Raw genomic sequence first — 25532 nt, forward strand, 5'->3', positions numbered from 1 at the left:
CTCTGAGACAAGCATATTTGAGACAAGCATCTTAATGCAGTCTGAGCTTTTACTTGAATGCTTCATATTCTTGGTTTGTTTTAACTGTTTTTTTAATTGCTTTTCTCTGTTAGGTTTGTGAGAAAGGAAGTAATCCTAAATTGGTGGAATTGTTATTAGCCAGTGGTGCTCGAGAGCAGGATGTTCGGAGTGCTTTGACCATCAGTATAAAGAGAGGAGACAGCCAAATCATCAGCTTGCTCTTAAAGAAACTTAGCCTTGATGTCACCAACAGCAGTATTTGTCTTGGAGGATTTGGTTTTGGCAGATTAGAGCCTTCCTGGCTCATTCCTTTGTTCCCAGATAAACTGACTCAAACCAGAAAACAGAGTGAGTATATATAGAAATTGCTGTACAAAATGTGTACAGAATGTGTCAATTCTTCTGATGATACTATGAATGTGTTTTAGGTGAAGACTTTCAGCTGAAAATCTCTTCAGAGCATTCAGCTTGCTATAGAAAGTTTGGCAAAACTTGAAAATAAATCAAGTTATTTCTGTAATTTTTTGAAGCTACTTAGATTTCTTGGAGATTATTTTCTTTTCCATTTCTTGTACATATAGATGCAGGTTCTGCACTGGCAAGGATGGTGCTCAAATTCCAGATGAAGAACATTTCAGAGGACAGATCAAGAGCCTCCTCTGATCCAAACTTGTCTGAAGATGGAGTGGACAGAAACTATGACTGGAATTTCATACCTGACCCATTAGTGGACAGTATTTTTCCTTTGAGTGATGATATTGATAGTGAAGGTAATTGTTTTTCTTTTCTTTTTTGCTTTTAATAATCCAAATCTAACGTACTAGGGTAGACTGTAGCCATAAATGAAATAAAGTTGTTTATTTGTATTTGAGATTTAACACCTCCCATGAAGAAAAAACTTCTATCTAAAATTTTATTTGGGATAACATTGGAAAATAGTTTGTGGTGAGTATGTGCGTCATCTACAAAACTAAGACCTTGAAGAATTTTACCCAGTTATACATTTAGAATTAGTTTGTCATGTGTTCAGTGGTTTTTAGAGAGAAAGAGTAAGATTCTTGCAACTGAATTTCAATTTGACTTTTTCTGTCTTTTTCTGAGCTGCCTTTATAGCCTATGACAAAAAGCAAGAGCTTCAAGAGCCCAATTTGTCTCATCATGAAGTCAGGTGTATTGTGATCTAGAAACTCATCTGTTCCCTGGGTAATCTGTAAATAAAGTTCATACAACCAGATCTGCTATAGAGGACTATGTTATTAACAAATAAAGTAGGTGAAACAAGCCCTATCCCAAAGATAACTAATTGATCTGAAAGTGTAAATGACAGGTTTATGTTCAGGCAAACAACATTCTTTGTAACCAGGACATTTGAATGCCTTTAACTTACAGAAAGACAGCATTTGTGTCTGTAATACCAGCAACTTAATAATTAAAGTAACCTTAATTATTAATTTTTTTTTTCTTGTTGTTCAAATGTTGCTCTTGTTTTAGAGCAGCTGGTTACTTAAAATAAACACAGATGAAGAATTTGAATTTTGGAATCAGAGAATCCTAAGGAACTTTTTTATTCTGCTTTGGTTTTTTCCGTATATCATTCAGCACCACTTTTAATTTCTGTAGGCCTGTTTGTTGCCCCATGTAGAAAAGTTGTTATCCTAAAAAAATGCAAGAGTGATTTTGGGGTTTTAAAAGTAGCTTTGAGAAGAGGGACATCAAATGTCTCCAGATAATGACATCAAATGTCTCCTAAATCACTAAATCCAGAGTGACATTTGATGTTTCATTCTCAATAAATGTGGGAGTGCCAATTTATCTATTTAAATACAACTCTTTTCTATTTTAAAAAATTATTTACACTGAAGTAGCAGAAACATGTGCTATGAAACATGCATAATAATCCCAAGCCAATGGAAATTTTGTATCATAAATCCTCAGTGCAGGTCCTGCAATCACCTCCAGGTCCTACTTGAAGAATGTCAAGTGAGTTTGGCCCTTCTGCTCTAAAACACGCTGACAACATTCTTGGCCTATTGCACACAGAATTGACCAGTGAGATCCTGCCAGTACTGAAATGCTTTTGAAATGCATCTCTTCTTTGTACATCAGCATCTATAGTACAGTTGAATGATGAGCCTCATCTTTAAACACATTTTCTCACCTATTTCTCTTCCTGTGTTCAAGGAAATGAAGGCTCACTTTTTACAAAAAAGAAGTCCAATTCCATTGCAGTTGCTGATTTATATTGTAGGGAAATGGCATGTCAGAGAGGTTCTCCTACTTTGCTGCGACATTCCTACTCTGTGGTAAGTCAGATCCATGCTCATTCCAGGTTTTTAAGTCCATCTACATAGCCTACTCCAAAATTGTTAATAATCAAGTGATAGGAAAGGTCATGTAACCAATATGGGCTTTGTCTCATTGTTGCCATTCAGTGTTTCCTTCTGCTGTGGTGCACTGTGTGGATGAGTTTATGTCAGAAAAAAATTATGATCGCTAAAGAGTAGACACCCTTTTGAAGTGTTCAAATTTCCAGTCTGGTGTTCAAATGGAAATACAGGGATCATGAGCCCAGTCACAATAAATAACTTCCCCTTAGTGAAGCTGATCTTCAGTAATGATCCATGGAGAGAGACTGATTCCCTAAGGAGACATAAGAGGACAAATTGGTGGAATAGAAGTCAGGTTCCTTTGGAAGGAGCTTGTCTCTTTCCATTAACTGTAAAGGTAAACTGGAGAGACTGGCTTTCCTAGAGAGGGTTATGTTTTGTAATACTCTGCTTCATTCTATTACTGCACTCTGGTGAAAGTCATTCTGGGTTGCCAGAAATGCACTACTTCCATTGCACTTTAAATCTACCATTCTTTCATATTTCATGGATCAATATGTTTTATAAGGTGTGACCTATTGTTGTTTTGAGTTCAAGTGTAGTTTTTTGTGTTCTTCCTATAAGCTCTGATAAAAAGAAATCACAATAAGAAGAGTTTTACTGAATTTGGATGATTTCAGAACATGCATGTGTTCCTAAATACTTTTTCTCTTGGATTTTGCAGGGACCTGGCTCAGATTATGAACCATTAATGAAACAAAGACGAAAACTCTTGCTCTCAGATGAATCCCCCAGTAAGTAAACTGTACAATTCAAGGTATATAACAGATTTTGCAGCCTTAAGACTTTCATAAGCATAGCATGCAAAGATTTGAGACACATTATGTATTTGTTTAAGAGGAGGATACATTTTGGAAATACTGGAGTAAAGTACAAATAATGCATATATAGAGATTTTTATTTCTTGGACTCCACAAATAATTTATGTAGGCAATGAAGTTTCATGAGTGCCCTTATTAGCTTTCAAAAATTCCTTCTGTTGTGCAGTGCATAAACATTCACCTCTTCCCTTTCCCTACTGTCTTATAAATTTCTGTGTCTTAATAGAATTCTTCATGGATTTGGATCTTAACCAATATCCAAACATTCACTCTCTTCTGCATCTTTAGATCCCAAGCTAAATGATTGTAATTTTACCTAAGTGATAGTGATAAATTAAATAATGGTATTTTCACATTTTTGTTTTACTAGAAGGCATCTCAAAATTGTCATCACATATGAGATCATCAGACAGTCTTTCTTCATTGATCTCAGAGAAAGAATATATTAAATCACTAGATCTTTCATCAAACGAGCTGGAGAACATCGATGCCATCAGCCAGAACAGCTGCTTAACTAGTCATCTGGAACACCTTGAGAAACTGGAGCTCCACCAAAATGCTCTTACAAACATTCCAGAACAACTGTGTGAAGTAATTCTGCATAGTTTTATGTAACACAAGTTGAAATTAGTTAAAATAAAGTGTTGATTTCTAATAATGTAATCCATATATATTTTAATAATGTATCCATAGCAATATTACTCAAGAATATGGGTGTATATTTTGGCATGCCTGATACATTTACTCAACTTTCATTCAGTGGATTCATGTTCATTAGAAATAGAAAAGTATTTTCATGGGATTGTTTTAAGTAATTTACTGCAGAGAACTGGTTTAAGATGTGTGATATTAAGTAGCATAATAATGGCAATGGAACTGCAGGCAATTAATATCTTAAATTTTATTAAATGGAGCTAATTGTTTTTGAATAATGCCCTCTACTTTATTTTTTTTGTAGAAATATTATAGGTTACATTGGTGTGATTGCTATTTTCTGCTACTTTTCTATAGTGAGATAAATATAAATAAATTAATAATTTGTATAAAAATATAACTCAGTTGCAAGCATATAAATTAATCTTTTCTTTTAGCTTTTTACAAACAAATTACCATTTCTTTCAGAACTTGAAATGCCTGACTTACCTGGATTTGCACAGTAACCGATTTAGCGCTTTCCCGCCGTACTTACTGCGGATGAACTGCATCACAAACCTCGACATCTCACGGAATGACATCGGCCCTTCCTTTGCTTTCGATCCCAGCCTCAGATGTCCAACTCTAAAGCAGCTCAACCTTTCATACAATCAGCTGGTGTGCACTCCTGAATTTCTTACAAGTGTAGCTGAAAATCTGGAGCAGCTCTCGCTGGAAGGGTGAGTAGCATGAGTAAATGGACTGTAGCATAACAAACATAATAGGAAATAATAGATTTGCCATGCAAAATTATGACTCTTTACAACATGTAAAGGATTGTTTAGTCACTGGTAAAATACTGACATTGTCTTCCAAATGTGTAAATTGCTACATTTTTGTAGTTGGATTACAACATACAAGATATGAGAATGACTTTGGACCTTGATAGACTCTGATAGCATTGCTGTTCCATTAACATACTAAATAAGTTGTAATTCAATTTCTTTCTGCTGTTGTACTATTAATCCACTGGGCTGTGTAGTCTGACATATTCAGCTAGGTTTTCTGTATACACAGTACAGTTTCCACTGTATTTCATATGCATAAAGCTTTTCTGGAAGTAATAGTAATGTAATTATAGGTATTGGTATGGATATGTTTTAAGCCACAGAAGGAGGTTAAAACATGTAGCTTTTTGTTTGCCAGCACTTATTGTCATATTTCTTAGTGAGGTAATTCATACCCATGTGATATTCTTAACAATGAGATTGGTGATAGCTCTGTAAACTGCAGATACTGTCTCATTCATTTCCTACAGTTCATGCTAAATGAGATGGTGAACTTTGTTAGTAATGCTACCCTGGCATAACAGTGGATGGATCTTTTATCTCTGTGTTTTGGGGATCTTTCTCCTCCTTTCATTAGTGTTCTTCTCCCCAGAATACGTTGTGTAGAATTATATACTCATCCGGAATTGCATTCCATACAGGAATTATTTTTTAAAAAAATTTGTAGGTTGTTAGTAATTCTGTAATATTGCAAACACATACTTTTAGTACACAGAACCTCTCACAAATGCAGCAATCCTCTTTGCATGGGACTGAGCTCCGGTATGTAATCTGAAAATTAAAACTTGCAATATATTTTGACCCTTGCTCTCCAAATTAATTAAACTGATTTTAATATCAGTCATTTATTCCATGTTGCCACATGTACTAGTGGTTTTGCTGACTAGTCAGTTTTTTTGTAGATAAAGTTTTATTTTTGCTTTACTGGTGTAAGGATGACTTTGTCAGATCAACACTACTTTCACCTTTTACCTAATAGTTTCTAAATAAAACATGGATTGTGTTTTTTCTTGTTGTTATCATAGAAACAAGATTTCAGGCTTATGTTCGCCCCTATGCTTGAAAGACCTGAAAATTTTAAACATTAGTAAGAACAATATTTCATCCCTTGCTGAGAATGTCTTCATGGGCTGTACAAAACTGGAGCAGTTCAATGCCAGGATGAATGTTCTTGGTGAGTATCTGTTAAAATAGGATTCACCTTCTAGAAATTATTCCAAGTCACAAAATTCCTCTGCCCACCAACATTTGGAGTCTTGGGAGAACAGGAAAGAGTAATACAAGTACTAGTCCTTGTTTATACAGTTTCCTAAGCATCAGCTTTTGATCACTAAGCATAGAGCATGCTTCCAGTCATTTGATCTGACTCACCCAACTCCTCTTGTTCCTGCATTTGGAGTGGATGCTGTAAAAATGACTGAGTGCACTTGAGACTGTACACACTGCTGAGGAAGGTTCAAAGAAGAGAAAATCACTAAGATTTAGCATGCAAATCTAGTACTAATTCAGGTTTAATACTGTACTGTAATACATAGATGCATCCTGGCTTGTGCCAGGAACAGTGTGGCCAGCAGGAGCAGGGCAGGGATTGTCCCCCTGTGCTCAGCACTGGTGAAGTCACACCTCAATCCTCTGTTCAGTTTTGGGCCTCTCACTTCAAGAAAGACATTGAGGCGCTGGAGTGAATCCAAAGGACAGAGGAGCTGGTGAAGGGTCTAGAGCACAAGTCTGATGGGGAGCCTTGGGGGCAACCTTGGCACTCTCTACAACTGCCTGAAAAGGAGGCTGCAGCCAGTGGGGTTGGTGTCTTCTCCCAAGGAACAGGCAATAGGACAAGAGAAAATGGCCCCAAGTTGTGCCTGGGGAGGTTAGGTTGGGTATTAGGGAAAATTTCTTCACTGAAAGAAGCACTGCAATAGGGCTGCACAGAGAAGTGGTTGAGTCACCATCTCTGGAGGTATTTGAAAGACATGTGAATGTGGCCTTTAGGTCTTTAGTGGTGGACTTGGCAGTGTAGTGTTAATGGCTGAGCAATAATCTTAGAGGTCTTTTCCAACCTCAATGATGCTGTGATTAAATATTTACCACACTATATCCACCATTATCGTCAGAGCAAGAGAGATTTGGTTCAGTTCCCTGCATGCAGGTGTCATTTGGGACACCCTGAATCATCCCCCTGGGCTTTCAGCTTCTGGTCCAGAAAAAGCAGATCTTCCATAGCTCCTGTGTTTTATCTTCAAACCTTGTGCACACAGCTCAGGTAGCACAGGGCAGATCCCCTTCACTAGAGACCAGTGTTAAGGAACTGAACTTTCCTTAACACAAACTTGACTTTAGTCCATCCAGAGTGTGGGTCAGTGGCTTAGCATATTTATTGTAAAATAAAAAAAATAGCATATTTTTTGTAAAATAAAAAAATAAAAATTATACAAATTGGATTTTCAATGATACCATGAGAGTTCATAAATTTCTGTTAGAATTTATTCTTTCAAGACATAAAATCTTCCATTTAGAAATTACTGTCACATTATTTCAGAAGGTGAATCTTTGAATTGCATTAAACACAGCTGAACAATTAGACTCATTTTTATAAGAATGAATCAGTGAAAAAGACCCAACAAATCCTAGGTCACATGGGAATCTTTTGTATACTTGCAGTACAGTAAAGTGTAAGTAAGATTATTTTGGTGTTTAATGCCACCAGGAGATGAAGGATAACAATGTATAATTTGTTAAAAGATGATATATTAATTAATTTTGGGACTTTAGTTTTTAATAAGCTTTAAGAAAAAGGATTTGAACTCTGCCTTTGGTAGGTGATACCTTTGTATGAAAATGATAGACTGACCTTCTAGTCTGTCTAAACTCCAGTCTTTAAAATAATTTAAACTGTTCTTAAAATCATAGGATTAACCTCTTTTTCTGCTCTAGAAAAGATACCTGACTTGTCATCCAGCATAACAAGTTTAAAATTATCTCAGAATTGTTTTATTAATGTTCCAGAAGCAATTCTTCTTCTACCACAGTAAGTTACTCTTTTATTCATTAATGTTAATGTCAAGTTCTTGATAAAGAAAATCTGATGACAGAATTGTTGTTCTGCAGAAAATTCTGCATGGTTTACTGATTTTCAGGGAATCCTCACTGGTTAAATCCAGAACTTGGTAGCTTTTAAACTGAAGACAAATTAGTCACATTTTCTTCATGATACTGAAAAATTCTGTTCCTCAGATTCAAATTGCTGTTGTTGAAAATATATTCCTTGACAGCTGAAGCTGTCAATTCTTTAACTGAGAATACTAGAATTCTCATATTTCCTTGGAACCAACAATAAAAATATATCAGCAATTTTTTTAGTTCTGCAGACTTTTGCACAAGACTACTGAGATTAGTTTTTCACTTCCTAAATAACATGAGATACTTATTCTCAAAGAAAAACACTTCCTCCAGAAGGAGTTGTGGTAAAGAAGCATGTGACATTTATTTTGGTATACATTCAAAGCATTGCTTGTGTGAAAATTGGACTTTTGCTTTTTTTATAAAAGTTGCTGACCTTAACAGATCACTAGAATGAGATTGTGGAGGGGGTGCCTGGAAGGGGTGATCCAATAGGTGTGGGGAGGTGTGAGTGCTGATGGCACCAGAGAGAGGGCAGATCCACAGATTTGGAAATTTATATTACTGAGATGAACATGACATTGCACAATTCCAGCATGCTAACATTCACAACTGCAGATTTAATGGATGTGCTGAAAAAATGCAGTTTTCAGGCTCTACATCTCACAGCTCAAACAAATCAGGAAGGTGTTGCATGCAATTTTGTGTGCTTCATGTTTCATTGTAATACAGACTCGTCCAATAGGTCTAGGTGAGCTGTGTAATTTCTGCACATACATATATTTGCATACAATTATATCTACTTGTATTTGGATTTCAGTCAGAAAACCATCTCTTCTGATAGGTAATCCACTTGTTTATTAAAAATTAATACAGCTTTGGTTTCAGCTAATTTGGGTTTTATTTTTTCATTTGCTAACTTCTCTCTTTTTTATTTTCATATTTTTAGTTTGAGATCAGTAGATTTAAGCCAAAACAAGATCACAAGCTTGCCTGGACCGATGCACTGGAAATCACTAAATTTGAGGGAGCTGTTATTTAATCATAATCAAATAGATGTCTTGGACTTGAGTGAAAAGGCATGTGCATGGTCTAGGCTAGAAAAGCTACACCTCTCCCACAACAAGTTAAAGGAGGTAAAGTGTAAGATTCTACCTAGAGAAAATGTAATTGCTTTTCATTTGAATGCAGGTTTTCAATGTTCATTTGATTTTTGTGTCACCTCTCATACAATTGCATTGTGTTAGTGAAATGTTATGTAAGTGCAAATATTTCCTTCCTCTGTGAAGGAAAATTGCTATATGCTATTCAGCTTTTCTGCCTGGAATGTGTCATATACTCAGTTTGTATACTGAATTACTTATAAGGTCTTTTCTCTCTTACTGTGGGATATTTAGGTCTGTTTATTACAAAAAAATGAACTGCAACAGTAAAAATAATACCTAGTTCTGTTAAATAATTAATGTATTCATGTTCCTCCTTTTTTTAACATTTAATTGCCCATTAAATGTTCTTTTATTTAGATTCCTTCTCAGATTGGCTTCCTAGAGAACTTGACTTCTCTGGATGTAAGTCATAATCCTGATTTGAGATTCTTTCCCGATGAAATGGGAAGACTGTCCAAAGTCTGGGATCTTCCTTTGGAAGGACTCCATCTTAATTTAGACTTCAAGCATGTGGGATGCAAAGCCAGAGACATCATCAGGTCTGTTGCCCTATTGTTCTTGAATATTCCTGGTTTGCTTTCTTGGGATTTGCAGTAAAAAAAAGAATTATTGAGAAGATAACATGCTGTTTTGAAAAGACATGCTGGTTTGTCAGATGAAATCCAGCATGCTGTTCTGTGGGAGATTATGATAACAACACACACAGATAAAATAGAGTGGTTTAGACCATACTATTATCACCTCTTGAATTTGATGCTTCCACAAACTGTGCAATAAGTGATGCTTACCAATTATTTGTAATATGTTTATTGTGTTCCCCAGTTCCTCTGTGCACTGCACAGAGCACAATTTTGGGATAATTACAAAGCAAAAAAAGACATATTCTGAATTAAACTTTAGCTTTCAAATCAGAAATTAGAGTAGACAGTTAAAAGAACAGTAATATCAAACTGTAATATCAAATATCAAGATATTGAAAATTTGAAGAAAATTGCATGGTTCTAGATTTTTCTTTGTTCTTGAGTTCTGTTCATCTTTTTCTTTGTTTTACACTTCTGTGAGTTTTGCAAACTTTTTCTACCAGGTTTCTTCAGCAGCGACTGAAGAAGGCTGTGCCTTATAACAGAATGAAGCTGATGATTGTTGGAAACACTGGCAGTGGGAAAACCACCCTGCTGCAACAGCTCATGAAAAGCAAACGAACAGAATTAGGCTCTCCAAAAGCTACAGTAGGCATTGATGTGAAAGACTGGATCATTCAAGGGAAGGGCAAGATGAAGAAGGAGCTTATATTAAATGTGTGGGACTTTGGAGGTATTTCCTGAGTTGATTTTCCTTTATTATTGTCTTTTCTAACATTTTAATGCATTACTTATTCTTAGAGTCAGCCTGTGGTAATTCAAACTGGGGACAGTAGAATCACAAATGTACACCCAAAGTCCAATAACTACTTATAAATTAGTGGATTCCACTATGAATTTGTGGATTCTGTAAATTCGCAGCTAATCCCTCAAAGCCTCAGGAATTTCTTACCACCAAATGTCATTTGACCACTCATTTCAACTATAATATTTAGAATAATCATTTCAGAATAGTAAGAAATTGCTTGTAATCACCAGAAGAATCTTTCATTAAACTCTGTTTCTCCATTTTGTAGTCCAGGTCTCTCTAGGCTCTGCAATATCACAGGTTTGTAAGGTCACAGACAACAAAGCACTTAGGATGAGTCTTTGAACCTTGTATTTCTGGAAATCTTTCTAAGTTTGGGGGAGTACAGAAGCACTTCTAAAATCCAGGGCTAATTGAGGCTGTAGAAAAGTTATTTTTAAACAGAGGTCTGTCATCATTTAAATACAGTCTATCACAATGCATAAGCTCAGACCAGTGCCATTCAAGCTGGATGTTCAGCTTTAGTTGTAATTTTAAGTGCTTAATTATGTGAATTTATTATGTGAAGTTGCTGAAAGTAGAGGACAAAGGAAAAGAAGAAAGTAAAGGGAAAGGAAAGAATAAGAGAGAAATTCAGTATTTAAAAGAATCACAACCTTTTAAGTTGTCTATGCAGCAACCGTGTTTATCCAGTTAAATCTTACATTGGTATAAAACCAGTGTATGTGTTTAAACATTACACTTCAATCAGTGAGCTACCACAGAGTGCCTTCCTAAAATTCGTAGTTTTTATGGTTTCCTGTCAATTTATATGAATTTCTACAAACATTAATTTCACTTCTGAACTCGTGGTCTGGGGACATGTGTTCCTCTGCCTTTTTGTGATCTGAAGATGTTCAGTCAAGGAAGTACTAAACAATGGAAAATTTTGGTCATTAGGACAAGAAGAGTTCTACAGTACCCATCCTCATTTCATGACCCAGAGGGCTTTATATCTTGCTGTTTATGATCTCAGCAAAGGACAGGCAGAGGTGGATGCTATGAAGCCGTGGCTTTTTAACATCAAGGTAAGACTTACAGAATGGAATTCTCCTTTCCAGGGAGCTGTAGGTGAACAGCAAATTAACCATAAATATATATAGTGGAAGAAGAAAGAAAATTGTTCAAAAAGTAAGAAAGAACAATAATATTAAACAAGAGCTGAAATACATCATGAATTGGATATGACAGTAATTCTAGACATAAAAAGACATGATCAGCACCATTTTGGACTTGAAATTGTACAAAGTGATGTGCAAAAGAATAGTTTGCATATTCTGGCAATATTTTGAATTTACTGATAAAAATAAGAAAGGAATAGGATTAAATAAATAATGAGTTAAACTTGCATTTTTTTTTACACCAGTATAAGTTTTGGGGAAATCTGAATTAGACTAATTTAAAACTGACTAGATACAGGCTTGAAACCATGCTATTAAATGTATGCTTAGTATCCTATTATTAATAGGAATTATTCCAGAACTGTGATAGGGAATGGATCCGAGAACCTCCCTATGTATTTGTCATTTTGTCTAAGTGTTTATCTCCATTTATGGAGCCATTCCATGGTGAGTGAGCATTACTTGTCTTTTCTTTTTGTAGGATGCTTAGCCATGAATGGGCAATACACTCACATAAAGAGTTTGTTTACTGTTCCTGTTAATGAACTTGTCTTTTCCACTCTTTTCACCTTGGGCAGTGATACAGGACACAGCAATCAGTTTAGTGTTGATGAAAATCACTTCTGATGTGCTCTCCTTTGCTGTGCAGTACCTGCTGATGTTTCCTGCTGCCCTGTTCCAATGACAGCTAGCAAAGTACCATTTCTTTTGGCTATTCCATTTTGTTGGATGTTCTTAATGAATAATGTCCCTCTATTTTAGTGCCAACAGTGTTAATCTGCAAAGAATGAAATACAGATGTACACTCCTTCCTTTTAGAAAAAGCTGATTTTTAAATATTTCTCTTTTGCAATAGACAGCTCTCTGAATGTTTGACTAAATCGCTCACATTTTATGTGAATATAAAACTCTAAAATCAACATTTGCTATTGAGTTAATCAACAGTATGGATCTCACTATCAGGCTCGAGCATCAACATCCCCTGTGATTCTTGTTGGCACTCATCTGGATGTTTCTGATGAAATGCAGCGTAAGGCCTGCGTGAGTAAAATCACCAGAGAGCTGCTGAACAAGCGAGGCTTCCCAGCAATCCAGGATTACCACTTTGTCAATGCCACAGAAGAGTCTGATTCCATCATCAGACTTCGGAAAATCATCATAAAGGAGAGTCTTCACTTCAAGGTGAGATACATACTGGTTTTAATGTTGAAAACATCCTTGTTTGACTTAAGTGAATGCATTTTGAACATTATTGCATAATTAAATAAATTCCCATGTGATAGCAAAGTCATCTTGCCTTCTATAAAGTGTTACAGCAAAATAGTGAATGAAAATCACCAGGTTTGTTTTAATTTGATTTTCTTCCCAGAAAATTAACTTAAAATCCCAGCAAAGTTCTGTTTTCAAGCACTAGGGCCATAAATCAAGTATTCAATGAAAAACAAGCCTTCTTTGTCTTACAAAGAAATTTCATTAAAACCTTGGTTTCTTGGGCGGTACCATGTAATTACAGTAAGTATTGCAAGATTTCAGGGGACAGGAAATAGGATGTTGTGGTTTGTGAAAACCAACTGATTTCCCATTTACTGTTTTCAGTTTACATAGCATGAAACTATTTCTATAAAGAGGAAAGTGAATTAAAAAGCAGGAAAGGAAGATCCTGTGGTCTGAGTGATCCTCCTAGATTGGAATATCTGCACTTGTAATTCTGTCTCCAAAGTCATCCCAACTCATTCCCTGCTCTATCCTTAGCCACAACATGAAGCCCTGAGTGTGAATGAAGAGATCTGCCCAGGCATGGAGCTTGTAGAAAGACAGGATCTTATCTGTAACAAAAAGAATATACTTTTTTTTTTAATTTATGCAACAACACATTTTTCATTTTTCATTTATGTCATAGCACATTAAAGAGAAAAGGTGATGTCCTGTGCTACTTAAATCAATGGCAGAGCTTCGTGAATCATACCAGAACCCAAATTTCTTCCAAATGACTGTTTGGAAGATTTTATAGAGCAAATGATGTATTTATGACTAGCCTCACTCAAGTGGTGCTACAAATGAGTTAAAGTGTACACACATCTCTTGTTTCTCTCAGGAATTAGCAGCTTAGCTATATCCAAATTGTCTCTAACTTCATTCCAGTGCAAGGAACAGCTAACCAGTCCTAAATGGTGAGGAGGTGCCCTCTCAAGTGAAATGGGTTAATTCCTCCTCTCATACATCCTGTAGGCATGAACTGAGATGGTGTTGTTATGTGGCTCTGTGTCTCACCATACTTATTGAACACCCCAGAGAAGTTCTGCTTGTTGAAAAATGTTGTTCCTTTAATGTCTACATCTCTTGAGACTATGACTTACACAGATGTAAGGTGGCCTGAAAGAAATGAGATAATTACCATAAATTATGTAGGTAATTTGTGAAAGGAATGTTACAAGGCTGCAATCTCTAATCTGCTTAGAGATTAGACCACATTAGTTAAGTATTCAGCATTGTCATCAAGTACTCCGGAGTCTTTGAAATTACACAAGGTACTAATTTCATCTGCACAAGGTACCAATTATATTTTTGACACATTAAAAACATCACAGTACATTGGTGAGAGAAAAATTACAGTTATGAGGCCAGTTTGTAAATATTGGGAAAGTTGTTTCCCATTTCCTCAGAAAAGTTGATCAGTCAGCACGCATGGAGGAAGGAAAACCTGACTGGGTACTAGTGATTACCAAATACCAAAGGGTGTCTGCAGGAAGGAAAAGAGGCTCAGAGCACCCATTTGTGTCACTCATGTGGCTAAATTTATTTCATTCTATTCTCTTGTCCACTGACTGCCAACAGTGGAGACTTTTAATCAAGCTACTACCCTCTTCCCCCCCATTTACCTAAAGACATGGCTAGAGATATTACATACTACAAGAAGTAAAGGTTTTTATTATTAATTTGTCTATTGCTCTGTATTAACTGAAGATGTATGATACAATCTGCTCATACAGTGAATATTTTCCTTTTACTTTGAACAAAAGTTTCTCTTTGAAATAACATCTTCTGAGAGACCTCATTTATTATTTTTTATGTACAAGTAATATGGAAATATTCTCTGAGTAGTTATTTATAGGAAGACATTATCATTTTAAAAGAATAATTACTTACATCTACCTTTCAGAAGCCATGTTAGTCAATAAATGAGTGTTCTTGGTCCTTTCTGCTTCTATTGAGTGGACATACACTTTATATCTTAGTTTTATTTTCATCATTTCACATGAATAAATTAATACATATATTAAATAATAATAAATGTATTTATTATTTACATACTTTATTATACACATAATAAATAATAAATTTAAGATTATTATTCATAATTTTACAGATCAGAGATCAGCCAGTGGTGGGTCAGCTAATTCCTGACAGTTACCTGGAGCTGGAAAAGAGAATTTTGCTGGAACGTAAAAACGTCCCAGTGGAATTTCCTGTAATTGATCAGAAACGCTTGCTGGAACTGGTACAAGAAGGCCAGTTACAGCTGGATGAAAATGAACTCCCTCATGCAATTCACTTTCTGAATGAATCAGGTAAAATATTCTCTTCCATATGTGTTTGTTAACACTTTGTTGTAAATCTGCAGCTGACAGATCTGTACATGATTTTATGTCTTTCACAAGGTAGCCTCAAAATGGTAAGCTGAGGTGTCTAAGCTTGGGTAACATCAGTTTGTTAAACCACATTATTGGGAAGGGAATGCCATGATGTGAAGGATCAGTACTGTAACAATTTATATCTCTTGCTCTCTTTTACCCCTCCTTGGAAACATTCTACTGCTGGTTAGGCAGTACAGTTGCTGAAGAAAGATGCAATTGCTCCAATCACTCAGATAGAATTGTGGTTAGAGGAATACATGTAACAGCTTATCTCAGTGCAGTACTGACTTCTAAAATTAAATAATAAACCACACAGATCTTAGCAAAAATGCAAGTCAGATTAAAAATCTAATGAAAATTCTGAAAATGAAGGTAAAGCTGAGCATGCTGTGCTTGCACTCTACTATTCTGAGATACTGACATCAGTATAGCTGTATTTAGTATTCAAATTGTTTATGTCAAATCATATAATAAAACCAGCCCAGAGCAGAGTGCTTACTTTGCTTAATATGGATCTTGAGCAATGCATTGCTAATTAAGTATTCTTTGTGCAGGTGTTCTCCTTCATTTCCAGGACCCAGCACTACAGCTGCGAGATCTGTATTTTGTAGATCCAAAGTGGCTCTGTAAAATCATGGCACAGGTCAGACTGAACACTTTTTGTGTATGCAATTATGGTACATTTCCCCTGTCTAAAGCCACTGTAACTCATCAGTGTTCCTTCTTCACCATTTCTTTATTGTTTCATGATCTAGAATTTTCTCAAGGACCACATTTTTTTACTTTTTTCTTTTCTGTTTCTGTTGCTTTCTGGACAACTGTGTTATTGCTTGTCTGTTCTTACATTGTAATGCCCTATATAATTTAAACTGCAACACACACAACAATACATGTAAAATTGAAAAACCCCATGGATGCAAGGTAATCCTGCAATATGTTGCCACAGGTTAGAATGAAAGCTGGAACTTTGGGCTAAAGGCTGTAAGAATGAGGGAAAATTGTAATTGTATGCCAGGTACAGATGGCAGAGACAAGTGAGTGGAAGTGAAGTTGGAATGGGAGAGCAGCAGATAGACTGCTTGAGTGACACCATGAAATGGTGATCTAGAAACACTCTCAAAATTTATTATATATATTCAGATTTTCTAACCTCTGAAACTTTTATCTAATGATGAATGTACACCTGAAATTGTTTCACTTTTTTTAAAAGATTCTGATGGTGAAAGTAGAAGGCTCTTCTAAATACCCTAAGGGAATTGTGAAGCGTTCAGATGTGGAAAAATTCCTTTTGAAGAAGAGCAAGTTCCCTAAAATCTATATGTCACAATACTTTAAGCTTCTGGAAAAGTTTCAGATTGCTTTGCCATTAGGAGAGGACCAACTACTAATCCCAAGCAGGTAAGCAAGGAGCTAAACCCACAAATGACAGCCATAGAGATTGATCAAAATTGAAACCTCCCATCAGGCTAACTAGTTTCACTGATCATCAGAGCAATTTGGTACATGAAAGCATGACAGACTCTTTGTATATTACATTTTAGTAAATGCTTTCAGAAGAGATATGTTAAACTGATCTTGTAGCAGATAAAGCTTATGTATCAACATGCTGGGTAAGTGGAAACTATAAATTATAGAATACTTTATGAGTATAGTACTTCTTTCACAGTTACCATGCTTCAAGACTGCAGCAAGGAGGTTATAATTTAGCTTCACAGCACTGTGCCAGCATTACAGATATTTATTGAAATTTAAAAGATAACAAAACATTTCCATAACTTATTTGCATGAAGTGAGAACCACTGACAAGTTACTCAGAGTCACTATCTCCTTCAAAAGTGTACATACTAAATGTGGTGACAAAAAAGTGCTATGACTTTGAATGTGGTATTTTGGTTTTATCTGAGGCAAATAACTCAGTTTCTCTGCCTCAGTTACAGATTTCCCTAATGTGTTTAGTAATGTTTATGTTGCCTAGTGGAGAGAGTGTTTCATGGCTGCACTGATTCAGATTTTTATGTCCTTCAAAGCCCTGACATAGGAAGATTTTATCTGAATATCTTACCTGCCTTATGTGTGTCTTAACTTTTTCTCATATTTGCATTAAATATCTAATGATCCATTAGTGAGCTACTGTTGGGTTTAAATTACAGTCAGAACTTCACTTTGACACAAGCAAGCATAATAAACAAACACACTATCTGTTAGCTCCCTTACCATCTGGATCATGCATTCATTAATAAATCATGCATTTTACATTATAAATAATATATATGTCATAAGCTCAGATATATTACGTCATCAAATATTTTTCTTCTTTCAGCTTGTCTGATCACAGACCTGTTATAGAGCTTCCCCACTGTGAAAATTCTGAAATTATCATCAGGCTGTATGAGATGCCATACTTTCCTATGGGATTTTGGTCCAGGCTCATCAACAGGTTGCTTGAGATATCTCCTTACATGCTATCAGGAAGAGGTACAAATCTTTATCTTCAAAAGGAATAGCGTGCAAGTTTGCCTTGAATGCCAACCCTGCATGTTAAAGCTTTAGTCCCCAACACTGTTTTGCTTTAGCTAAATTCTGAACACTTCAAAACTGTAAGAAAAAGACAGTGGTTGTTTTTGTAATTTAGACGTATCCAGGAACAGATAGTGCCTGATCTTGCAGTTGTGTGTAAAAGAAAGTTAAGGTTGTGAGTGGTCCATTTCTCCCCTTCACATACTAGAGATAGGGGAAATCCATATGTTTACTGCTATTTGCTTCCACAAAGAATACAGGAAGGGATATGTCTTCCACACAGAAAAACAAACTGCTTTTCTTCAGGTTCATTAATTCTCCCTTTATTTAAGTCTCAAAGCTATGCTTTTATCAGAAAGAGGGGATATGTTTTTACTTTTTTTCCAAGAATTCCATGCTTTCACATGGTAATACTCTACAAATATCATCTGTAAATGCCTGATGTCCTGGCATTTGAGTTTCTTCTGAGCATCAAATTCCAGTTGGATCCTGCTATTTCATGAGTATGTAACAGGAAAAATTTAAATCACAGCTTTTTTTCATATTTTGCCTGAGATATTCTGTGCTTGAACCTGAACGTACCTAAGCATTTCTGTAATGCCTACCTGCTGCATGACTTGCCACCTGGTTAAATACAATTTGTGAGTATGCCTTCTAGAACTGAACACAAGTTGACATATATTTCAGTTTTGTGGGGCTGTGCTGCCTGCAAGGTTGTAGCCTTTATTTTGTTTGTTATTTGGGTAAGTATAACCCTACAATCATAGTTATACATTCAAAGTACCATGAGTTATTCTGAATATTTTAAAATTGACATTCATATTGGAGATCAGACTTGTCATCTAATTTTGTGTTTTCTAGAGCGAGCTCTTCGTCCTAACAGAATGTACTGGAGACAAGGCATCTACTTGAACTGGTCTCCTGAGGCTTATTGTCTAGTGGAATCAGCAGAATTTGACCACAACCCTGACAGTTTTTTGAAAATCACAGCACCTTCTTGCAGAAAAGGTTAATTATTCCTGAGCCTGAATTTTGCTCCAGTTTGATTGCAGCTTGGCATTTTGGTTTGTTGTGCTTCTGCCTTTGGAATATAGAATTTGTCTTTGCAATTAAAAGTATGGCAGACTGGGTCTGTAATTCCCCTCTTTTTGTTTCTCAAAGGGTGCATCCTTTTGGGGCAAGTTGTGGATCACATAGATTCTCTTATGGAAGAATGGTTTCCAGGTTTGTTGGAAATAGATGTTTGTGGTGAAGGGGAAACACTGTTGAAGAAATGGGCGCTGTACAGCTTTCAAGATGGTGAAGAACACCAAAAAATACTACTTGATGACTTGCTTAGGAAGGCTGAAGAAGGTATATATTTATGCCATTTGAGGTTTATAGAGGTGCACTTGTATCTACACAAATACTATGCAACATCCCCTTTATAACATTTGTGTATTTCATGTTATTTAAAAATGTTTCATTTCCATAAGAAAAAATTAGTTTAAGTCAAAAGCAGTTTGGGGTTTTTTATGTCAGAGCTGTCTAGTATATATAAGAATAGAATATGAGACATTGCATCTACTCTGTGTAGTTATATAAAAATAGCCATAATGGAAAGAATCATTTTGTCATAATACTGATAATGCAGCTTCAATCTTGGAACTGAATCCAGCAGATAGCAAAACTAATATTTGATCTCTTGGTTGGATCACATAGCACAGTAATTTAAAAGACAATATTCAGTATGGCATTCTACATACTGACAGCATTCTTTCTTTTTACAGACACAAAAATTATGTCTTGGTTAGTGTTACATTGCAGCCATTTTTTTCACATTTAATAGGTACATATATAGAACCTTGAAAATACTTAAACATGGAGGAACCAAGAATTTGAATGGCAAACTTAATTAGTATCTATGTCTGTGTGCATGCATATGCATACATATATATATATATAAGCACATATATTAATCTTATTTTAGGTACATTGATCTTATGCATTCTCAGAGGTCCTCATGCCTTTCAGTGCTTTTTCACTGATACCTTTCTTTTTTTTTTTTTTTCATTTTCATTTTCTCTTTTGTTTTTCTTAGGTGACCTTTTGGTAAATCCAGATCAACCAAGACAGACCATTCCAATTGCTCAGATTGCTCCTGATCTGATACTTGCTGATTTGCCTAGAAATATTATGTTGAACAATGATGACCTGGAATTTGATGAAGCTCCTGAATTTCTCTTGGGTAAGCATTATTTTGTAGGGTGTGGGTTTTTTATGGAGATTATGTAAACAAATCTATTGAAGTCAGTTCTGCAACATATGAAAAGCATTTTGGAGATTTATTTTCTGAAGAAATGTATTATTTTAAAGTATTCTGAATTCCAGGTTATTGAGTTTTGAATTTTCCATTAATTTGTGCACTAGGACACTGCTTTTTATGTGTTTAGTTTACTGATCATGAATCTTAACACAGTAGATGATCCACATATTTTAAAACTGAACCCTTTCAGCTTCTTTTTGAGACATGGTTGTTATCCCTTTTTTAATAATACTCTTCAATGTTATTGTTGAAAAGGTGATGGTGGCTTTGGATCTGTGTACCGTGCATCCTATGGGGGTGAAGAGGTTGCTGTAAAGATTTTCAATAAACATACTTCCCTCAGGCTCCTAAGACAAGTAAGAAATCCTGCCTTTTTTCTGTAATGCTGCTTTTGGAATACCAGCCCTAGCAAAGAGTTTTAAAAGTTTAAGTAAATTACAAGTCCTCACTCTAAAACATTCCTCAGTTTACTTCAGATGTAGAGATTATGCTTTTTGCACTATTTCATCTGATTTTACAATTTGCAGGAGCTTGCAGTGCTTTGTCACCTCCACCACCCCAGTCTGGTGTCTTTGCTGGCTGCTGCAATCCGTCCCCGGATGCTGGTGATGGAATTGGCCCTCAAGGGATCTCTTGATCGTTTGCTTCAACAGGAAAATGCAAGTTTAACTAGAACACTTCAGCACAGGATAGCTCTGCATGTAGCAGATGGCTTAAGGTAAATGTGACTTCTGCATTGCTGTAAAAACAGGATATAGCCTCAAAGATGCTATACTGCAGATGAAAAGCTTCTGTTCTCTCATATCTCAAGCAGAATATTTCCTGGCTCTGACAAATTCTTGTCTTTTTATGGTTGATTGGCTGATATGTAATATGTACTTTCATTATCTGTTTTTTTCCTGCTAACAAGTGATGTTCATATAAGTAGAGAAATTGCAAGACTCCAGCTGCAATTTCCATGTGGCTGTTGATTTCTTACTGAAATGTCATAGAAATTAATTTAGTGCATTTTTCAAGTTCTGAAAGTCCATTAATCACCTCACCTCATTGCAGTGTGACTTGAAAATGATAAAACCTGCAAGAGGGTTAAGCTTAAGGTACTAAGATGCATTTTTCAAACTATCAGTGACTCTTCAGATAAAACTTGGTACTAAAAGACTGCAATGTAAATAGTAAAGTAGTAAACAGTAAAATGTATTTCAGAACAATTATAAAGTCATTATCCAGAAAGGCTGTGTCTTGTTGGTGATGTTTGACATTTGTAACACAATATTTCACGTTTGAAAGCACAATTTACTGTTACAAGAATAATGCACTCAGTGTGTGTATACAGATGCATCCCTAACTTGTGAATGCTTTCAGTAAATATTTTTTGATTACTAGGTACCTGCATTCAGCAATGATCATCTACCGTGATTTAAAGCCTCACAATGTGTTGCTCTTTACCTTATATCCCAATTCAGCTGTTATTGCAAAAATAGCTGACTATGGCATTGCCCAGTATTGTTGCCGAATGGGAATAAAAACCTCAGAAGGCACACCAGGTATGGAAATAGGATTTGATTTAAAGTCCATTATGTCCAAAAATAGCTAATATATTTTTAATGTAGTCTGTAAGAAGTAACTCAAATCTATATTCTAGTTGAAAGTCACAAAAGGGAGTCCTAAACATATTACAAGTTGTGATGCCAGATTTAGACCTCTTGGCCATTCCTCCTGTTCATGTTTTAACACCTTTTAGAAGAACCAAGATGTATATTAAAGGTTTAAAAAGAAGAAATTAAATTGCATGCATTCATAATATTTTTTTGTCTGATTTTGATATGGTTATTGTGATATTTTAATTATACTGCTAACATTTTTTGCTTTAATTTCCAGTAAAGTGTATGTAAGTCTTAATTTTTTTAAGGCAATAAATATCTTCACTGTTCCCCAACTTTAGAGAGAACCTATTAGCACCCATTCTAAAGCCCTGAACAACTCAATCACTTAGAAAAGTTCCTTTAGGTCCTTTAAATTGTGTTTGGGAGCATCACTTCAAGTGTTAAATGTTAGTCCATCAATAAAGACTGCAGACTTGCCCTTGATTTTCAGCATTCATTGATAAAGTAATTATTTTACATTAAAAGGGGCAGGAGCTCTGTAACTGATGTAATGTCCCCTTCTTTTATACTTACTGCTGATATTTTTGGACATCTGCCAAATACAAGCTGTTGCCAGGCCAGAAATACTTTGTTTTTCCTTGCACTTCCTGTGCCATATTTATCAATCATTGTTTACTTTTTAAAGTACAAAGATGGCTTCATCTTGACATGAAGCATACTTATTAATGAATGATTTATTTGCAGGATTTCGAGCGCCAGAGGTTGCCAGAGGAAATGTTATTTACAATCAGCAAGCTGATGTTTATTCATTTGGCTTGCTGCTTTATGATATTTTAACAGGAGGAGGTAGAATAATGGAAGGCTTGAAGTTTCCAAATGAATTTGATGAATTAGCAATACAAGGAAAATTACCAGGTATGCCTTGTTTCTAAAAGTTTTAGCTTTTGTCCTGCCTCCTCCAGAAATAACATGTCTTATGAGTTATGTTGTATCTAACAGTGATCATAGAAGGAGACTTAGAAAAATATAACATTCTTCATATTCCTTCTGCATTACAATATGGAATTATTGGCTGCTGGAAGGAAGATTAAACAGGCCATCAGGCTGGAGATGATGTAATCATCTGGACAATATAACTCAGGACAACATAACTTGGGCAATTTCTGCCAGTGTTGAGAGCTGTTGAATTTTTATAGCACTACAAGCTGAATGTCTGGTGTTCTTATTTATTGCCCAGCAATAGTGGGTATACCCATGAAACATTCTTTAAGGAATCTTTTGCTCCATTTAGGAAAGAACAGCATCACTCAGTCTGGCATAGCTTCTCCATTATGAGAGGCAGAGTGTTCATACGTTTTCTGCTCCTTAAGGAGAACAGTCCAGTTCTAAGCTCAGACAGTTTCCGCCCCCTTTCTGAAGAGGATGTCCCAGGAACTGATGACTAAGTATCTCCTAAATGCAGCTGTATTGACTGTATTGTAAGCCCTGTGCAATAATTGAAGTATTAGTTTCTGGAGTTCCTTCAACCTGTGCTCATAATTTTTATACTTCCACCAAAAGAGGGGCTGGCTGATCTCACAAGCAAACAGTGCCTGTCTCTTGCTGCACTGAATATGTTCCTTTGCAGGTATTCATCACTAATGTTACCTTTCTGAGGTAGGACTGGAATATTTGCTGTGGATTATGATAAACTAAAAGGAAAAGCAATACAGGCACCATCATGAATGATTTGTTCTCAGGGAGTTCAGCAGCTATAGTCATAAGATACATATTCCAAGCACTACGTGGGAATTTAAATTGCCATATCATGTAAATGCTATATGGAGTTGTTTATCTATTTGCTGTACCTTTTATTGGAAGTTCATGTGTATTCCATATAACTCAGAAGAATAAATGTGGAAAACAGTGTTTACAGGAATTTGAAAGACTGTTGACTGAGGTACCATAGCCTTGAATGGCCAGCATTAATGGAAACACAGCCCAGGATTCAGTCCCAGGCACAGGGACATTAAAGAAAAAGAAAAAGCAAAATCTGTTTCCTTTAACTGCTGTTAATTAAAAGGGCTCTAGTTCTAGCATTTTATGCTCTAGCCTATAATGGCAGATGAGCAATTCCAAGCTGTTCATGCTGACATTTTACCTAAGAATGTGATATTTCTTAGAGCAGCTCAGTAAGAAGTTAGATGAATTCTAAAAATAAGAAGGTTAATTAGAACTATGGTAAATGCTGGTTAATAAGTTATGTAATTTTACATTCTAGATCCTGTCAAAGAATATGGGTGTTCCCCCTGGCCTGAAGTTGAAAACTTAATTAAAAAGTGTTTGAAGGAAAACCCTCAGGAACGACCAACATCTTGCCAGGTATTACTTAGGTTATTTGCTTTTTTATGATAGATGGCAGTACAAAGTTGCGGTTTCTGAAAAGGAATCAGACATTAAGTTAATGAGAAGCACAGGTTTCTTTCTGTTGTTCTTTTCTGGAATGGAAACTGCCATGAAATATTGCCTGCTCTCACCTTCCAGAATAAACTGTTCCTTTGAAATCTACCAACCACATGTTCTAGCTTGCTATTTTCCCCTGTGTTGCTGTGTAGCAATTGGAGTGAAACACAATTCAGATTACTTTTTGGTCTTTACTGGAGCTATGCAAAAAGCCTTTGCTAAGTAGTATCCAGTGCAGTTACACTCTGTTCTGTGGCAGAACAAATGACCAGGGCTGCTGAGATACTGTGTCCAAATCTAAAAAATGCTGTTATCTGTTGCTTGTTATTTATTGCTGTACAAGCCATTGTTATCACCATGGGCATGCTGTGGCTTTCTTTATAGGTTTATGAGATCCTGAATTCTGCAGAGCTTATCTGTTTGATGAGATATGTCTCCATACCTAGCACATCTACAGCAGAGTGCATGGTGGCTGCCAATCAAAGCTGCAAGAAGGCAGGAGTCTGGATAGGCAATGGGAACACAGAAAAGGCACAACTTTCATTTGTTAACCTAAACACAGATGGACATACTTGTGAGGTATGTGGGAAAGTTGACATTTATTTTATTTTTTCTGGCAGACAGATATATTTCAGAAAAATTAATTGCATTTTTACAGCAGGATATTACTTCTGGAAAGCTAAGCTTTGAGGAAACATAGATTGCTCATAAGTGAGTCATCTTTGTATCCATGAAATGAAGTAGAAAAGCAGTTGCTTTTTATTCTCTTCCTGCTATCCAGCCTGAACTTTCTCATAATACTGTCTTTCTACTACTGGATTGCTTTCTTCTACTGAGATGAAAACTATTTCTAGCATGGAGACTACAGAAAGGAGTTAACAATTAGGCAGATCTTCATATCTCTACCTCCTTTTTACAATCCAGGTTGTCTCTTAACAACTTCTCACTTTCCACAAAGGCCATCTTGTGCCACTTTGGTGATGCCCTCCAGTTCTTTTCATTTGATTTTGTACATCTCAGTCCTATCCCATCAGCAAAGAGGAAAGTTTTTACCCAGGACTGATGTGCTGTGATGAACATGTGTGCCAGAACTGAGCATGATTCATCATCAAAGTTGTTTCAGTTCTATTTCCATCTGCCATCTGTTGACCATGATACATTTGAAGTGGTAGCTTTGGTATAACTTATAAGGGTTGTTTTTCTAAAAATAAAATGAGAAAAAGAAATATTAGGTCAGTATTTTCATTGTCAGCAATTAGTATTGCAAAAGTTCCATTTTTTCAATTCTCTGATGGCTTCAAGATCTTGATTAGAATAAAAAGAGTATCTTTTTTTGTCAGCATTCAGCTGAGAGATTTTCCTGTGTACTGTTTGAGGAGTCCTTCCCAGCACTTGTAAGATAGGTGGCCCAGTTGATGATGTATTCTGCTAATAGGGAATTAGATTTCTTAAAGGGGAATTTAGGCCATGGGTCTGTCCAGAGTCCA

The 25532-nt window shown here is 35.8% G+C and overlaps 1 protein-coding gene across 1 annotated transcript in view; it reads left to right on the forward strand.

The window, feature by feature from the left end:
- Nucleotides 1-25532, forward strand: part of LRRK2 (leucine rich repeat kinase 2) — a 64091-nt gene that overhangs the window by 28156 nt on the left and 10403 nt on the right. The window contains exons 19-44 of the mRNA XM_054631402.2: nt 114-369; nt 603-791; nt 2203-2324; nt 3073-3142; nt 3600-3820; nt 4352-4602; nt 5736-5884; nt 7642-7735; nt 8777-8963; nt 9351-9532; nt 10078-10307; nt 11322-11449; nt 12506-12724; nt 14910-15111; nt 15732-15820; nt 16388-16575; nt 17498-17652; nt 18556-18702; nt 18856-19047; nt 19775-19921; nt 20255-20355; nt 20527-20717; nt 21383-21543; nt 22348-22518; nt 23864-23964; nt 24430-24624. Of these exons, the coding sequence (XP_054487377.2) occupies nt 114-369; nt 603-791; nt 2203-2324; nt 3073-3142; nt 3600-3820; nt 4352-4602; nt 5736-5884; nt 7642-7735; nt 8777-8963; nt 9351-9532; nt 10078-10307; nt 11322-11449; nt 12506-12724; nt 14910-15111; nt 15732-15820; nt 16388-16575; nt 17498-17652; nt 18556-18702; nt 18856-19047; nt 19775-19921; nt 20255-20355; nt 20527-20717; nt 21383-21543; nt 22348-22518; nt 23864-23964; nt 24430-24624 (4338 nt within the window). The remainder of the gene's footprint in view (nt 1-113; nt 370-602; nt 792-2202; nt 2325-3072; nt 3143-3599; nt 3821-4351; nt 4603-5735; nt 5885-7641; nt 7736-8776; nt 8964-9350; nt 9533-10077; nt 10308-11321; nt 11450-12505; nt 12725-14909; nt 15112-15731; nt 15821-16387; nt 16576-17497; nt 17653-18555; nt 18703-18855; nt 19048-19774; nt 19922-20254; nt 20356-20526; nt 20718-21382; nt 21544-22347; nt 22519-23863; nt 23965-24429; nt 24625-25532) is intronic.

Source organism: Agelaius phoeniceus, chromosome 5 (genome assembly GCF_051311805.1).
Source record: "Agelaius phoeniceus isolate bAgePho1 chromosome 5, bAgePho1.hap1, whole genome shotgun sequence".
Classification (NCBI taxonomy): domain Eukaryota; kingdom Metazoa; phylum Chordata; class Aves; order Passeriformes; family Icteridae; genus Agelaius; species Agelaius phoeniceus.